General features: G+C 40.7%; 1 protein-coding gene and 1 long non-coding RNA gene across 5 annotated transcripts in view; one reads left to right on the top strand and one right to left on the bottom strand.

The window, feature by feature from the left end:
- The window catches only part of LOC132210715 (uncharacterized), a 45,028-nt gene extending 39,216 nt beyond the window's left edge, over positions 1 to 5,812 (top strand). Inside the window, exons 2-3 of the long non-coding RNA XR_009446897.1 lie at positions 2,057 to 2,386; positions 4,029 to 5,812. This is a non-coding gene — a long non-coding RNA (uncharacterized LOC132210715). The remainder of the gene's footprint in view (positions 1 to 2,056; positions 2,387 to 4,028) is intronic.
- Positions 1 to 10,260, bottom strand: part of LOC125461049 (POC1 centriolar protein homolog A) — a 94,938-nt gene extending 84,678 nt beyond the window's left edge. For 2 of the 4 annotated variants that reach the window (XM_048549369.2, XM_048549370.2), the window contains exons 1-2: positions 9,990 to 10,260; positions 5,098 to 5,182 (exon numbers count right to left, since the gene is read on the bottom strand). In XM_048549369.2, coding sequence (XP_048405326.1) covers positions 5,098 to 5,182; positions 9,990 to 10,004 — 100 coding nt within the window. In that variant the 5' untranslated portion in view covers positions 10,005 to 10,260. Of the gene's footprint in view, positions 1 to 5,097; positions 5,183 to 7,752; positions 7,863 to 9,989 lie in introns of those variants that run through there. The other 2 variants (XM_048549368.2, XM_048549371.2) reach the window with 2 other exon arrangements.
- Positions 10,261 to 18,005: the final 7,745 nt, after the last annotated feature.

Raw genomic sequence — 18,005 nt, 5'->3', positions numbered from 1 at the left:
GCTGTTATTGGAGGTCAGTCACCACAGGAGTTCCTCATGGGAGTGTTCCTGGTCCTTCAGCTGCTTCGAAGACCTTCCCTCCATCAGAAGGTCAGAAATTGGGATGCTCACTGCACTAGGTACTGTGCAATAAATGTAACAAAACATGTACAACATTCAGGTTTGTTTTGACAAGTGTCAAGTAACATTCACACCAGACAATGGCATCCCCAAAATGATAGAATCCAACCACCAGCTCTTGACATTCATTCTGGAAAAAGGGTACTGGCCTCAAAATGTTAACTCTGTTTTCTCCTCACAGATGCTACCAGACCTGCTGAGTTTCTGCAGCCACTTCTGTTTTCATATGCCATCCACAAGATGGACTGCAGAAATTCACCAAAGCTCCTTAAATTGAAATAAATCGCAGTTTCTTCAATTTGCTGGGTCAAAGTCAGGGAACTCCCGCCCTAACGACATTGTCAATACATTGCCACCAAATATATTGCAGCATTTCAAGAAGTCAGCTCACCAGTACCTTCTCAATGTGAACCAGGGATAGGCAAAAAATGCTGGTCCAGCCAGTGATACCATAAGTGATTTTAAAAAATTGAACTTTCACTGAAAGTTTGAAATAAAGACAAGAATTGAAAATGACTAACTAGTATGAGGTGCAATGAACATAGAAAGCGCAAATTAATGAGCATAACTTAACACAGTACTTCACAAGACAGTGTAAGATTTATATAGCTTTTAACATTAATGTTTAAAAATAAATTACTTCATGAATTTGATTAATGATGAAAATTAGTTAACAGTACACCAGAGATTAAAATGTACATTTGACATACATCTATTCGCTCATACTATGGATGAGAAGATAGGAATTACTCAAATAATACCCCTGAATCTATCACTCAGCCGTAAAGTTGGGCTGACATTCCTCAAGCCTCGCTCCATCATCAGTTTTGCAGTGCAGCAGGATTATTAGCTGCTGAAAATGAAATTTATCAATGGTATTAAACCGCATCAGGGCAGTTATTAGTAAACCTGAAACAAAGTTAGTTCCAGCAAAAGATGGTGATAACAACTATCATGGATAGCTTAAAAAGAAGAAAACTAATGCTCTGTAGGGATGGGAATATGCTGCACTTACCTGGTCTAACATTCAGACCTATAACAGTTTGGTTGGCTGTTAAATTTGCTCTGAAGCAGCTGAGTAAGCAACTCAGTTCAAGGACAATTAAGATGGGCTAAATGCTGATCTTATTAGTGATACCTATATCCCACAAAAAAACAAAAACATTTTCACGAGGGTATTACAATTACAATTACAATTGAAAGGAGTCAAGAGATGTTCAGCATGGAAACAGACCTTTCAGTGTAACCCATTCATGCTGCCCAGATAATCTAAATAAATCAAGTCCCAGAGATAATGGGAACTGCAGGTGCTGGAGAATCCAAGATAATAAAGTGTGAAGCTGGATGAACACAGCAGGCCAAGCAGCATCTCAGGAGCACAAAAGCTGACGTTTCGGGTCTAGGCCCTTCATCACACAGGGGGATGGGGTGAGGGTTCTGGAATAAATAGGGAGAGAGGGGGAGGCGGACCGAAGATGGACAGAAAAGAAGGTAGGTGAAGAGGAGAGTGTAGGTGGGGAGGTAGGGAGGGGATAGGTCAGTCCAGGGAAGACGGACAGGTCAAGGAGGTGGGGTGAGGCTAGTAGGTAGGAAATGGAGGTGAGGCTTGAGGTGGGAGGAAGGGATGGGTGAGAGGAAGAACAGGTTAGGGAAGCGGAGACAGGCTGGGCTGGTTTTGGGATGCAGTGGGGAGAGGGGTCGAGCTGGGCTGGTTTTGTGATGCAGTGAGGGAAGGGGAGATTTTGAAGCTTTCACATCACACAACCAGCCCAGCTCATCTCCTCCCCCCACTGCATGGTTGATTGGGTAAGTCAAGTTTCAATTCATCGCACCATCTACCCCCAGTAGTATTATTTGAAAGCAAAGATATGGTTTTCACATTTGTGTGCATAATACCCAGCTGTAATCTCATTATCTCCTCTGTTTAACGTTGAAGGTGTCGTCACCATTTTCAGATGATAGAAAACACTGGCAAAACACAGCAAGTCTGGCAGCTACTGCTGAGACAAAGAAATAGTTATTTTGAAGCTAATGAATCTTCTTCGGTATTCCACCATCCTCAACTCTCAATTTAAATTATTTCGCCAGCTTAATGTTGGAAGAAACATTATTGTGGTTCTTGCAATTGTGACTCTGGACAGAATCTTCTCAGACCCTGAAAGATATGATCATTGGCGAGCAAACTGGAAAATTCACAAAAGGTGGCCGGCAAAGAGCTTCTTGCGTCAAGAACCAAAAATCCAATTTTCAATCCAAGTGTTAAATGGTGAGACAAAATTCCCATTAGTGAGCCTATTTGCATGCATTACTATCTCATTATGATCTAACTGCACCTCATTTAAATGCATTTTCCTATTACTCACCCACTAGATAGAAAATAGATGATGACGATACCCAAGTAGAAATTCAAAGCAGTCACCTGACAACTCCAGCTTGCCATTTGCTCCTCCAGGCTTCCATCTTGAACACCAGACACCAAGGTCTCAGGGCAGACTTTCTGGGTATGCAGCGGTCATTTCCCAATCATGGGTGTTGGTACCCAGCTTGTAACAAAGTCACTGCATCACTAATGACACATCTCCAATCTACATACAGTATTGTTCTGAACCACAATGCTGCAGTTTGAAGAGAACCAGCACCTTTCATTGTAATTATGCTGCCAGTACAATTTACATGCAGGACAGGCATTAACCTCTTGGATTTCACCAGGAAGCATTCTGGCACTCTTCACTTGCTATCTTAGTGATCATTCATTTTGAATCACTCTTAATGCCCGTGACATCCCATTCTTACCCTGCTTTTTTAAACTTAGCCCCTCAGCCAAACCTTAGAAGGTTCACTATATTTCTAGATTATTTTGTCTTGCAGCATTTCCTTTTTTTAAGCCAGGCAGCTTGTCATGGTTATCAGAGTCATTAGTCAAGTAGAGAGGCATACTTCAGTATGACAGTGTACTGTGTCAAGCTCACACTGTAGCATGTACCAGAAGCAAACTTGGCCAACACAGCGTCTGCATCAAATTACCATGTGTCAAAGTCTAAGAGGAGTAGTCCTGTGTAACAACAAAGAGAACTGTTCACAGTCAAGTGGTCCCTGTACAGCAAATCAAGGACATTATCCAATATCAGTCTAAGGACTTGTTCAGACATCCACGTGAGGTCAATCAGGGGTATGCACCAGTACATCTGGGAGTGAGCCGTAGTCAGTCATGAAGTCCAATGAAGTCAAGGGATTTATGGTCAGACAGGGTTCTGGTCAGTCATCAGTCAGGGATGTGCTTTGAATTCAGTCAAGGAGGGGGCACAGTCAGTCCTGGGTCTCACTGCAATGAAAGTCAATGGTTGTTACCAAGAGCTACTGCTGCACTGGGGAAGTGGGGGAAACTCCATTCTGGGACAAAATTGGTAATGGCTGGAAAAACTCAACAAAATTGACAAGTTAGGTCACCTATTTTTTACAAAATAAAAACCAAAAGAACTGCAAATGCTGCAAATCAGGAACAAAAACAGAAATTGCTGGAAAAGCTTACCAAGTCTGGCAGCATCTGTGAAGAAAAAAAGAGCAGAGTTAATGTCTCGGGTCCAGTGACCGGTCTCTGGAACTTCCTCAGTTCCGAGGGTCACCGGACCCGAAATGTTAACTCTGAATTTTTTCTTCACAGATGCTGCCTGACCTGCTGAGTTTTTTTTTAGCAACTTCCAATTTTGTTAATGATTTCCAGCATCTGTAATTTTGTTTTTGTTTTAGTGTTAAACTCAATTCTGGGGATTGGAGGCTGAAACCTGGGTGCAGAGGGGACAATATTTGCAAGAGACAGAACTTTGTCGTAAGTCTTATACTTAACTTCATTTAACCCAGTTCTGCAGAATAGTCATATTAAAGTGTTAACTCTGCTTCTCTCTCCACAGATACTACCAGATCTGTTGAGTTTCTCCGATACATTCAACTTTTGTGTCTAGCTGGTTCACCTTTTGCTATCTTGAAATCACATGACAAATTGTATTCGATGACTAATTACAGCGAATTGATGTCCAATTAGAATGCAAGTAGCACAAATATGGCATAAAGAAAACTCCGAGCGATGCAATATTTCTGGTCCAGTCTCTCGTTCTTCTCCTGCTTGCTAGATATTTTCTAATCAACCCGGTTCAGAGATGTTATTACACACCTCTGGAGCAGGTGGGACTTGAACCTGAGCAATGTGGCTCAGGGGTAGGTACACTGTCACTGCACAAGCCTACAGTTGCCACAATCATCACATCTCAAACACTTATACAGAGAATAAGTGTTTGAGATGCAATAAATAACAATATGTTATTTTGGGAGCAAATGTTATCTAACTTGCATTTGAATGAAAGAGTGTCATTTCGTTCTGGATGAGGTGAAATAGCTTGTCTTGGCCAACATTAATTAGTCCGTTTGGAATCACAAAATCAGCAATCACATCACCTCTCAACCTGTTCTTTTATAGTCTGCCACTGTTGATTTTATGATTCCTACTTAAATATTTGAAATATTTAACTCTCACTTAAACTGGCTCAATTCAATGAGTAACATTCAATTATCTCAATTAAACAACGAAAGATCAATTCATATGCTCAGCAATTGCAAACTGGCAAGCAATTGATATAAACCTAGGTCTGACGCCAAATACAGCAAAGGTGTGGACACAGGAGTTTCCCCACAGAGTGCTTTTGAAATGTGAATTACATGACTACAGAAATTTAAGAGATTAATTTCCGATGGCATTTACAGGTTATCTCTATGCTTTACAACAACTTGCATGTATATGATGCTTTTAACATAGTAAAATGTTCCAAGAAGCTTAAACTTAAGGATATTAGGATGCCTGGGCAAGTGGAAGTGGAGTGGACTACAACTTAAAGCTAAGGGAAAAAAGCCAGTATACGTTTGATGGGCAGAAGAGTACTTCTGTATTTACAATTTGCAATACAGTGCAAAATATTCACCACTTACCTAGCTGCTTGTTGTTTGGGTTAAAATCAACACTGGTGACCACATCTTTATGACCTTTAAAGTTGTGTTCTAAGTTTGGATCCTCCTAGGATAGTAAAAAAGGTTTAATACCTTACTTTACTCCACTATTGGTTGCCAAATATACCAAGTTAAAACTTGTTGTTTTCGTTGAAAACTAGCCTTTTAAGACTTATGATCTTTCCATAAATTGTGATTCCAGTTCAAATATTGGGAAAATTCATCTTTGTTACTTATTATGCTTAATAAGACTCAATTCAACCAATAGAAAATTATACTCTATTACTCCAGCTGTAATTCCAAAGCCACTCAAAATTAGTGTTCCTGAACAAAACGTTGAAGAAATTGAGTAATCCCAAATTGAAGACATTTGTATAATTTTCACAATATGTTAGAGTATATGCTGCATTAAGCCAACTTAAAACTAGACAAGAATAATGCCTAATATTCCAAAAAACCAACTGCTGGTTTTGAGTGACTTCACAAAGGTGTGTGTCTATATTGCATTTGAAAGCTTTATGATAACTTGCATGTTTAGCAAAGAGAAAAATTAATGGACAAAGACAACATTGACCACACAACTGACATTTATAAAGTTTATTCAAATATTTTTGTATGCAGTTCATGGAAAACACAAACTTAATATTAAACTTTTAAAACTGTGGTGCACAGGAAAATGTTGATTAAAATACAAATAAAAGGGGAATTTCCACATTTCAACATCTTTAGTTTTCAATTTATACTAAAGCAAAATGTGGATCAGCTTCTGGCAACCTAGGAATTGCAAATATTTTTCTACAATTCTTTGTGTTAACCAGTAGATGGTGCTGCAAGCTTTTGATTACACTTTTTGTAGAATTCTCATTCTAACGATAAAGTTAACATTTTTCCATTTACTACAACAGACATGGTGATTATCTCAGGGTTGACAACCACTAAACTATGGCCAACATTTTAAATAGACATAAAAAGGAAAACAGAACATGGGGATACTACACAAAAACAAAGTACTGGAGAAACTCAGCAGGTCTGCAGCATCTGCGGACAGTAAAACAGTTTCGAGTCAAGTAAATGCTATCTCTGTTTTACTCTTGTAGACACTGCCAGACCTGCTGAGTTTTCCTGCACATTTTATTTTGAGTCCTCAAAATCCGCAGTTCATTTACTTTTACAAGGACTGTCTCTCAAAACGTACAATTGACTAATATGATTCTCCAGTTATGTTTTCAAAAATAACTGGCAGATAACATTATCTTTGTCTATAAGAATTGTACAGTAACACATTTTATAATTTATTTCATTCTTAAAAAGATATATAGCTGTGATTTCTGAAATGGAAGGTTGAAAGAAAGTTGAAAAAAGGAGTGAATGAAATTTAGTTAGTTTTAAATGGTATCAAAAGGGACAGACCAAAAGTTTTTATATTTTGCAATAAGATTTCTATGAAGGGCATCTCAGTCTAGCTCAGATGTTGTGTCAGTTCAATCAGGTAACATACACCAGCAAACAATAGGATACAAGGAAGTTTGTGGCATGGCTCGGATTGTGGCTCACAAATATAGAGGACAGATACATTTTAGCAGGAAGAATGAGTAAAACCACTATAAAATAAATGATAAAATTCTAAATGGACAACTGTAACAGGGACAACTAGGAGGTATGAGTACAAGTCTCTGAAAGCAGAGAATGTTGAGAAAATGGTTAAAAAGCGTACTGGATCCTGGGATTTATAAACAAAGGCACAGAAACAAAAATGAGGAGTTTATGATAAATTTTGACAAAACAGTGGATTGAGTCTCAATGGTACAGCGTTCAAGGTTGGTGATATGAAGGCTTTAGACTGAGTGCAGAAAACATAAAACTGCTTGAGGGGATGATAGAAGTTGGAGAAAAAAAAAGTGACTTCATATGACATTTAAGCTCATTTAAGAACTGAAAGCTCATCCCTGCATTGGTGACCATGACAGATATCAACAATTATCATGAAAACCCATCTGGTCCATTGATTTCTTTTATCTTTGTACTTAGTTTGGCTTATATGTGACAACAGCTTGGTTGACTCTTAAATGCACACTGAAATGGCCTAGCAAGCCACTCAGTTCAAAGGTAGTTGGGGATGGGCAACAAATACTGGGTTTATTAAGTGATATCCAATTCCCGTGAAAGAATAAGTTTAAAAAGCCAATACGAATCCACTTACTGGTCAAGGTCCACTTCAGAAACTGAATGAAAACTCATCTATATAATGTGTGATTGAATGTGCTGAGCATTAATTGATCTCTAGATTAAACATGCAATTTCCACTAGGCATTATTCGCCACCAAAGACCAGGACATGTCACACTTTCACTCTGTTTACACTACCAAACTGTTTGATTTCAATAATATGCCATTAGTGAAAAAATATTTTACCCACAGACTATGAACTAAATTATAAGCCTATTGTTGCATATAGTCCTTCTAACGCAATAACATTTCACCTTTGTATAGTCAATATCTCAATTTAGATCCACTCCATAAATTTTTTGTGTAAAATCAGATTTTTCAGATTGTTTTCAATTGTTTAGCTGGAGGTTAGATGCAGAGAAATGGTTAAGTATTATTGAAATCCAAACTAATACAAATGGGATTAACTTACGTCATTAATCACAATGCTCCAGCAAGTGAAATATGGGGCAGTATGATGAAAGGTTCCCCATGGCAGGCTGATGGAAAAAGTGAAGTCACACGGGATCCAGGGTGTGAGAGCTAGATGGATAAAAAACTGGCTAGGCAACAGAAGACAGACAGTAGTAGTGGAAGGGGGTTTCTTAAATTGGAGGCCTGTGACTAGTGGTGTTCCATGGGGATCTGTGCTGGGACCACTGTTGTTTGTGATATACGTAAATGATTTGGAGGAAGGTGTAGGTGGCCTGATCAGCAAGTTTGCAGATGACACTAAGATTAGTGGAGTAGCAAGTAGTGAAGGGGACTGTCAGAGATTACAGCAAAATATAGATAGATTGGAGAGTTGGGCAGATAGAGTTCAATCCGGGCAAATACGAGGTGATGCATTTTGGAAGATCTAATTCAAGAGCGAACTATACAGTCCTGGGGAAAATTGATGCTCAGAGAGGTCTGGGTGTTCAGGTCCATTGTTCCCTGAAGGTGGCAACGCAGGTCAATAGGGTGGTCAAGGCAGCACACGGCAGGCTTTCCTTCATCAGACGGGGTATTGAGTACAAGAGTTGGCAGGTCATGTTACAGTTGTACAAGACTTTGATTCAGCCACATTTAGAGTACTGTGTACAGTTCTGGTTGCCACTTACCAAAAGGATGTGGATGCTTTGGAGAGGGTGCAGAGGAGGTTCACCAGCATGTTGCCTGGTATGGAGGGTGCTAACTATGACGAAAGGTTGAGTAGATTAGGATTAATTTCATTAGAAAGGCGGAGATTGAGGGGGGACCTGGTTAAGGTCTACAAAATCATGAGGGGTATAGACAAGGTGGGTGGCCAGAAGCTTTTTCCCCAGAGTGGGGGACTCAATTACTAGAGGTCATGAGTTCAAAGTGAGAGGAGGCAAGTTTAAGGGAGACATGCGTGGAAAGCTCTTTACACAGAGGGTGGTGGGTGCCTGGAACGCGTTGCCAGCGAAGGTGGTTGACGCAGACACGTTAGTGTCTTTTAAGATGTATCTGGACAGGGAGCAAAGGGGTACAGACCCTCAGAAAATAGATGATAGGCTTAGACAGAGGATCTTGATTGGCGCAAGCTTGGAGGGCCTGTTCTTGTGCTGTAATTTCTTTGTTCTTAACCAGCTGGTCTTTTTGTACCAATGTAATACGATCAGTACTTAGAGCAATAGCCACCCCCAAAGTGTCAGTATGACTCAGTGGGTAATAAGCACATTGAGGCAGAAGTTTAAAATCTAAAGACAAGACTTTAAGAGAATCTAGGCTGAGGTTCAAATGCAGCATTAGAAGTGGTGCATGGTCTGAGCTTGAGTCTTTCAGATAAGATGTTAAACCAAGGGTTCGTTTACTCTTAAGTGGGTGTAAGAAATCCCATGGAACTATTTCGTAGAAAGGTTGAGGAGTTAGTCCCGGTGTCCCAAATAATACTTATTCCTTAGTCAAGTTAAAAAGAAACCAGCTACTTGGTTGTAATCATATTACTGTTTGCAAGTCCTTTCTGTCAATGAAGCGGCTTCCCTTTTTGCTACAACAGTGACTGCACCTTGGAGAATTTTGGGGCATGCCAAATTATTGAGTTTGGTTTTCAGTTTTATTAACAGTAGTGGTATTTCAATACTCATTAATTCACTCATACAGAAGACAGGCTTCTCATGATAATTGACAAAAGAAGAGAAATTTTTTTGTGATGATCTGTAATCAAACTGCTTAAAGTGTTAGTGGAAGCAGATTCAATGAAAGGCCAAATGCTGGAAAAGTTGTAAAGTGGCAGGGAAACAGCAATGGGATTGAAGTGGGGCTAAGTGGATACCTACTTCGAGGACTGAGGAAAAGGGAAGGTAATAAATATAAACGATTTTCATTGATTGAAGGCTCAAGAAGTGGGGGCCATAATCTAAAAATTAAAGCCAAACCGTTCAGCAAACATGTTAGTAAGCACTTTTATACACAAAGGGTCGTAGAGGTTTGGAATCTAGGGCAGTTGTTAATTTAAAATCTGAGATAGATATATTTTTGTTAAGCAAATGTATTACGGAATATGGAGTCAGGGCAAAGATCAGCCATAATCTCACTGAATTGAAAAGCAAACTCGAGGGGCTGAATGGCCTACTCTTGTCCCGGAGACAGACGAGGCGAAAGTGGCCCAATAGCCTCCTCCGGGCCTGTTCCCGTCGACCGCTCACCCTCCACTCCTTTCCTTACCAGAGCGGAGGCCATGACGTACAAACGTGGTGATCCGGCGAAACGTTAACAAAGGATTTCCGGATCTCTGTCCACCATCCCACAACACACGACATCAAGGAACAACCGAACCGCCTAGCCTCACGGCGGCACTCCACCGTTGGACATGAAAACCGCCTTCAGGCTAAATCGCCAGAGGCGCATGCGCATTTCCCGCGCCAAACACCTCGCTTCTGGTTCCAAACACTGGCGCAAGCGATTCCCAGAACTCTCCAAGATCTGCGCACGCGCCGCATTGCACCGCCTTGTCCCGTCCATAGAGCGTCAGCGCGCGCGCTCCGGCGGCCAATTTTGAATTTTTGGAAACGTTGCTACTCAGTCGGGGTCTACGCTTGCGCGCTTTCGCCACTCTATGGCAGATTGTATTTAAGTCTCCGGCCCGGCAACCTAATGCCACCGAGAAATACATTTCCTCCGAAGCAGACATAACTTCGTAATTTTATACACGTGATATCGACAAACAACCGCATTTGAAGGGCTAAGTAAAAGACAGGTGAGAATTTAACAGTTAAACTGCAGCTGCTGAAAACGTTGAGCTAGCTGGACAGGAACAGTGCATGGTGCCATGCTGCTCTGTTTGTTTATATTATTAAACCAGTTTCGGTTGATCTTGGAAGTTACGGTGAACGACCTGCGTTCAATCTCCCGACTCGAATGGTTTATATAGAGCACTTTCATCAGCGCAAGGAATGGTGGGATTGCCTATCGCCCATTAGTTTTTCCAGGTCTCAGCCGTTTGAAAGGAGAAACAAGGTTCTGGGGGCAAGGGGGGGGGGGGGGGGGGGGGAAAGAAGAAAGACCGTGCAAACGTGTAACCGAAAAAGCATTGAAAAGGAAACAAAAACCTCATCCTGGCGTACAAAGCCCTAGTCTCCCTTGTGGCAACTTGAGGTTTCCTACGTCTAAATGTTTAAGACATAAACATTGCAGACCAAGCAGCACAAAAGCTGACATTGCTAGCCTAGACCCTTCATCAGAAGAAAGGTTGTTTTGTGTAAAACTTGTGCTCCTAAAGATGCTGCTTGGCCTGCTGTGTTCATCCAGCCCCACACTTTATCTTGGATTCTCCAGCATCTGTAATTCCCATTCCAACCCCACCACCCAAGACATTTTTCCATCAACCCCTGTCTGCTTTCTGGAGAGACCACTCTCTCCCTGACTCCCTTGTTCACTCCACATTGCCCTCCAACCCCACCACACCTGGCATCTTCCCCTGCAACTACAGGAAATGCTACACTTGTCCCCATACCCCTATCCCAGGCCCCAAGATGACATTCCACATTGGCAGATGTGCAGGTAAATCTCTGCTTAATGCGGTATACTGCATCCACTGTACGCGGTGTGGCTTCCTCTACGTTGGGGAAACCAAGCAGAGGCTCGGGAAACCACTTTGCAGAACAACTCTGCTCGGTTCACAACAAATAACTGCACCTCCCAGTCGCAAACCATTTCCACTCCCCCTCCCATTCTTTAGATGGCACGTCCATCATGGGCCTCCTGCAATGCCACCCGAAGGTTGCAGGAACAGCAACTCATATTCCGCTTGGGAACCCTGCGGCCTAATGGTATCAACATAGGCTTCACCAGCTTCAAAATCTCCCCTTTCCCCACCACATCCCTAAACCAGCCCAGTTCATCCCCTTCCCCCCCCCCCCCCACTGCACCACACAACCAGCCCAGCTCTTCCCCCTCCACCCACTGCATCCCAAAACCAGTCCAACCTGTCATCTCTGCTTCCCTAACTTGGTCTTCCTCTCACCCATCCCTTCCTCCCACTCCCCTCTCCTACCTACTAACCTTATCCCACCTCCTTGACCTGTCCATCTTCCTTGGACTGACCTAGTCCCCACCTATACTCTCCTCTGCACCTGTCTTCTTTTCTCTCCATCTTCAGTCCACCTCCCCTTCTCTCCCTATTTATTCCAGAACCCTCACCCCATCCCCCTCTCTGATGAAGGGTCTAGGCCCGAAACATCAGCTTTTGTGCTCCTGAGATGCTGCTTGGCCTGCTGTGTTCATCCAGCATCACATTTTATTGTCTTGGATTCTCCAGCATCTGCAGTTCCCATTATCTCTAGTTCCCATTATCTCTAATTCCCATTATCTCTGTTCAGCATTCCCTCCATAACGGTTTGAAGTAGATGAAAGAAGGGAACTTTGTGTTTGACTATGCACCTGGAAGAAGCACCTTATATAAACAGTGATCTAAAAGCAAGCATTAAGCCAACTAGCATTTTGCTTGCAGGTACATCTTTCTTAGTTGGTCAAAATCACCATCTTCCTTCCACCCACCAACCTTATTCATCATCACTAAACTGAGGAGTTGTCCTGAGATTTGGAATGCTATTAACACAGCTTCAAAAACACAGTCCTGTGCTAGACTACATTCCTAATGCCACTTTTGCAGGAGTTACCTTTACCACAGCATCTCACCTGCCTTTGTTATTGTATCATTCCATCAAACCAATAACAAAGCAGAGTTTTAGTAGTCCAGGCCTGCACAGGAGCTTAAAGATGAAAGTGGCTTCCACCCAGATTGGGGTAAAACAACCAATATTCTAGAAACGATTAGGATTTTTTAAGCTAAGTTAACCTTTTTCATTTATTCATTAATCATTGATGTGAATTACAGCATAGGGAAGGACTTCATATTCTTTTCACTGTAACATAGGAATGAGTGCCATTTCAATTCTCCCCCCCCACCCCAACTCACCTGCATCCTCAATGTTATTTGGGTCTCTGGCTTATCAGCCCACTGATAATAGCACTAGGCCCTTGCCTTCCTGAAGGAAGAATGAATCAAAGCTTCCAGTTGTTTATGGATATCACAGATGTTCCCATGTGATCACCTAGTCAATGCTTGTAATAGCAGAGGAAAAGGGTAACCACATAAGCAGTGAACACAGTAAAGCAGTGAACACAGTAAAAACAGACAAAAGTAATACATGTAATACCCTTCACCTGGAAGCTGCACTGGAGATGGGAAAATGGCAAGAGAACAGAAATGTGGGAAACACTGACAATTGAAGGCTCTGTCAACCGTGAGTATGTAGAGTTGAGGAAATCCTGAGGAGGTGAGGAAAAGTGAGAACATGGTTAGCAGAACCACTGTGAAGAGAAACTGGGTGAATGGAGTCCTTGCAGGAAGCAGAGGGTAAAGAAGTGTAGACAGTCAAGCAGGTTTCTAGTGGATATTGATGGACACCTTTGTTAGAAGTGGAAAATTAAAAAAGGTCAGAAGGCCCAGGTGAAGATGAGGAAAGGATTTCAGATCAGAAGCAATACAGTAATTTAAATAAAGAGTTTCTCAACTCTTGCAGGAAGCAGCAATGACATCATTTCATGGAGCAAAGAAAGAATTGCAGGTGTCTCACTACCACTCTGGGATTGGAACCAGGGGATGTTCCACATATCCCACAAAGATAGTAGAAATGGGACCACACAGGTACCCATAGCCGCATCTAACTTTTCCTTTTCTCCAAGTCAAAGTTGAAGGAGAAACTGTTAAAGTTAGAGTTCAGCAGGATGAACACATGCAATTGAACTCCTCAGGCCTTTTACAAGTGGTAGTGAGTTTTCAGACCATCCTGCAGAGACTAGTGTCTAGGAGCTGCATATTCATGGTTAAAAAGGAGGCAGAAGCTGAGGCCAGGAAATGAAGTTGTGAAACCAGTATTTGAGATTCTTTTGCTACTTTAAGTGGGAAGAGGCTGAACAAAGGACAAAAAAAACCAAGATGAAAAAAAATTGATTGAAGGGAAAAAGCAGCTGTACAGGACTAGGGAACAAGGTGGGTATTTGAAGAAATGTAATTCACAATATAATACATTCAGCAATACAAATTTGAATATTGTTCTTTTTTGCTGTATCAACTTTGCTGAGGTATGCTAATTGGCTCATTTTTACATTCATTTATGTGAGGTGGTATAGCTGGTCTTTGCCCATAGCTAACTACACCAGAGAAGGTAACAAGGCAAAAAGAGGGTCATAATCAGACAAGAGATTGTGATCTACTATCATAATACCTTGATCAACTTTGCATGCTCTGTTGCCTAACCCAGTGCTGACTGCATTTAAAATGTTGAGGCCATTATTTTATACACAATACCTTCAAGTATCACAACTGAACCAAACAAACAATAGGAAAACTAAGTGTTTCTTCCCATTTGATATCTAAATTACATTCAAAACAATATTTACATTTAAAAATCAAGTACTACAACTACAGACTTGAGGAGGAGGCACCAAACTCAAAACGTTAACATTTCTCTCCAGATACTGCTGGCTGTGTGGAGTTTGTCCAGCAATTTGTTCTTGTCTCAAATTCAGACCGGTGTTGCATTTGGAGGAGTGTGGTCAAAAAGGTACACTGCTGGATTTCTCCAGTTCTGACATTCCATACCAAGGAATACTCTAAGCAACAAATGGACAGACCCCAAGTTTTAGGAGTTTGCTTTTGTTCAGGAAGTCAAATGCCATTGATACCATCCTGCACAATATTGATAAATGGCAGCACAGTAATATGACACTAGAGGTTGCCAGGCTCCACAAGCTCCAGCAATGTCATTAATGTTGACATTAAAACATGCTTGGATGTGAAAACTGCAGCTTTTGCAGAGTGTGGAACAGCAGCAACCTGACAGAACAGAGTTTTATCAAATCGTGACCTCAGCACACATGTGTTCTTGCCATCAAGAACTGTACAGCACAAGAACAGACCTTTGGCTCACAATGTTGTGCTGAACATGCCAAATTAAACTGATCCCTCCTGCCTGTCCTTGGGTCCATAATCCCTCCATTCCTTGCATATTCACGTGCTTATCCAAAAGTCCCTTAAAATGCCCCTACTGTATCTGCCTTCACATCCCACCTGTTCCAGGCACCTACCACTAAAAACCTTGCCTATTCTTTGAACTTTTCCCCTCTCACATTAAATACAAGTCTCCTAAATTTTAAGGATGCATCAACTTTGGGAAAGGATTTTATAGACTTCTAACAAGTCTCCCCTCAGCCTCTGCTGCTCCAGAGAAAATAACCCGAGTTTTTCTAGCCTCCCTTTACAACTTGGGGTATGCAACAAATGCAGAGAAATGGATATCACACTCATACCTATCCTCAGCATCCAGTCAGGAATAAAAAAGGTCACTGGAGAGGTATATGGCCCTCAAAACACCACTTCTACATTGAGAAACAGCAATTTGTCACAATCACCTAGACATCCACTCTGCCGCTACAAAGACATGTTCACATGGACTTTGCAAGTTACACCCACATCTATGGATAAAAACAAGTCTGTGGTTTAGTGGGCAGTCACCCAGTTAAATCTCACTATCAACAACCCAGCTGCAAGTTCCAGTAGACTAATATTTAAAAAAAACTGCTGTTACACCACTACCACCCTTAAATTTACTCCTGTATTTTTTTTTAAAAAAGGGCAATTTAATCTTTGCCAAGATGAATAAGCTCTCAATTCTATCTAGGATTGAGAATGCTAAAGGCCACGATTAAGTTGCACCCTGTTCCAGGGATATGCAGACAGAAAATAAGTTCTCATTCCCATCTTTGCAATGAAAAATTCCACTTTGATTTGTAATGGTACATTTGAGCATGCAGACCCATATTCCTGCTGGAGTTGGTTATTCACTATGAACAGTTTGACTTCTCAACTTGCTTCTTGAACAGACTTAGTCCGATGCCAAATAGGTGTAAGGTTTTGTACAGTTAGAATTTGGAAAGACTGCCTATTTGAATGCAGCTAACTTGGTACTAGCTTAACCTAAACATTTGCTTTGTATAATCTAAAAAAAAGTTTGTGAATTGAATGCAAGTCCTATGTTAATTATAGCATGTACAGAAAGCCTACACAATGAACACACACTAATCAGGAATTAAAATCAGATTTATTCTGAAAGATGTCCAACCTGTCATGGAACATCTTAAATTCATTTATTAAACATTTCAGAATTCTAATTTGTTTAGCCCCACACTATTGGGAATCAATTAATGGAAGTTCCAATTTTGCTCAGGGTGCCAATTGGTACAATCAGAAATGAACACTGAAGATTAGGAAACACAATTTAGTTTCTACTAGACAACAGTAATGAGTGATATAATAGCTATTCGGTTTGGACATACGACAGGTCAAGAAAGGCTGTTTAATTTATTAACTCACTTTGTTAAAGACATTGAGCAACTCAAGCTGCCAGACCTCATGTTTAATGTAGTAAAAGTGTGTCAAACTGTTGCAGAGATTTGATGCCAATTGTAGATAAGGGTGGGTGCCCAAAGGTTTGGTCAACTGTAGAAAGAAAGTGTAAAGTTTAGGGAATTTCAGAGAGCTAGACTATACAACGTAGGTAGACTCAGCAGACAAGCAATTTGTAAAATGGGATTTGTCAAATAACTCAAATTGCACTAAACGTTTGAATACAAATTGCAGAGTGCTCAAAAACAGAAGGCATGCAACTTTTTATAAATTTGTACAAACATTATCTTTATAATCTAATTTTGAAGTGTTCTTCTTGATTGAATTCATATTTCTTGAACTCTATACATGTTAAAAACCCATCATGGGGCAGACTTTACATTTTAGAAATTGCTACAACAGCAATATCCTGGATCATTAGCCCAAAGGTTGCCATTTCAGTTCAATATACTCCCCACATGCACACATTTTGGTAAGCATTAAATTAAAACACCTGATGCAAGGAAATTTGACATTTTAGTTGATTGTTTAAACATTTAATTGTTGGCTCCAAAAGTGACACTCAGCTGGTAGTAATATATAAATATCGCTTGTAACTGGCCAAAATGGGATACTAAAAGCTGAAGATCACGACCTTTTTTCTTCACCCCCGCCCCGCCAAAAAAAGTGACAGAACTTCTTGGATACATAGGGAGTAAAGTTTTAACTGAAATATCCAGCTGTACAATGAGATACTCAAGTGCCCTTTCCCCTGCCACCCAAATATTGTGATAAAAATATAACCTTTTCTGTAATAATGAAATGTATTACATAGAATCATGTGTCATCAAAACAACTCTTCTGTCCTTTAGTCCATGTTGAACATAATGCCAAACTAAAACTAGTCCCACCTGCCTGGTCCTGGCCCACATCCCTCAATCTCTCATTCATGTACTTATCCAAGTGTCTTTTCTGAAAAGCACTAAATTTTAGCAGGCCTTTTAAAAGTTTAAAATGGGCGGGGTGTTCAAAGAAAATTAAACTATGTACATAGTTATCTACACAGGTGCAGAAACCTATTACTTTTCTGCATCACTGAAGCAATTAGAGTTTCTCTACCCAAGGTATGTCAATGACTTACAAATATTTGATATCATCCCACCACACATCATTTCAACATCAGAATTTATCATGTGTATCATGTAGAATACTACTGAACCAGTGTGCAATAATTTGCATGGTACTCTAGACTTTAATTAAAATCATGATACACAAAAGTGTTACTCACTTTAAAATCAAGCACATTTACGTGATGTAATGCATTGTGTTCCCTGACCACTCTTTCTGGTATGCCCAAAAGGGAAGGGCAGAAAAAAAAGTTAAGTGGAGGAAGGTGCTCCATTAAAATCATTAAACTTCAAAAATACTATGCAAGAATAGATTTTCAAAATTTGCCATCAGCACTGGTGCTAGAGAAATAGCAAATTTTTAAACAAAAACACCTGAAAGAACTATGGATGGTGTAAATCAGGAACAAAAACAAGATTGCTGGAAAAGCTCAGCAGGTCTGGCAGCATCCGTGACAGAAAAAACATTAACATTAGGGTCCAGTGACCCTTCCTCAGGACTGAGGTACTGAAAAGGGGGTCACCAGACCCAAAACGTTAACTGGTTTTTCCTTCAGATGCTGCCAGACCTGCTGAGCTTTTCCAGCAATCTTGTTTAAAGCAAGAAAAAAAAAATGGTGCTCACATCTGAACAAGTCTAATCTATAGCCAAGGACAAACACAGAC

The sequence above is a fragment of the Stegostoma tigrinum genome, chromosome 18 (assembly GCF_030684315.1).
Source record: "Stegostoma tigrinum isolate sSteTig4 chromosome 18, sSteTig4.hap1, whole genome shotgun sequence".
In the NCBI taxonomy this organism is placed as follows: domain Eukaryota; kingdom Metazoa; phylum Chordata; class Chondrichthyes; order Orectolobiformes; family Stegostomatidae; genus Stegostoma; species Stegostoma tigrinum.
This window is presented reverse-complemented; position numbering and strand designations above follow the sequence as displayed.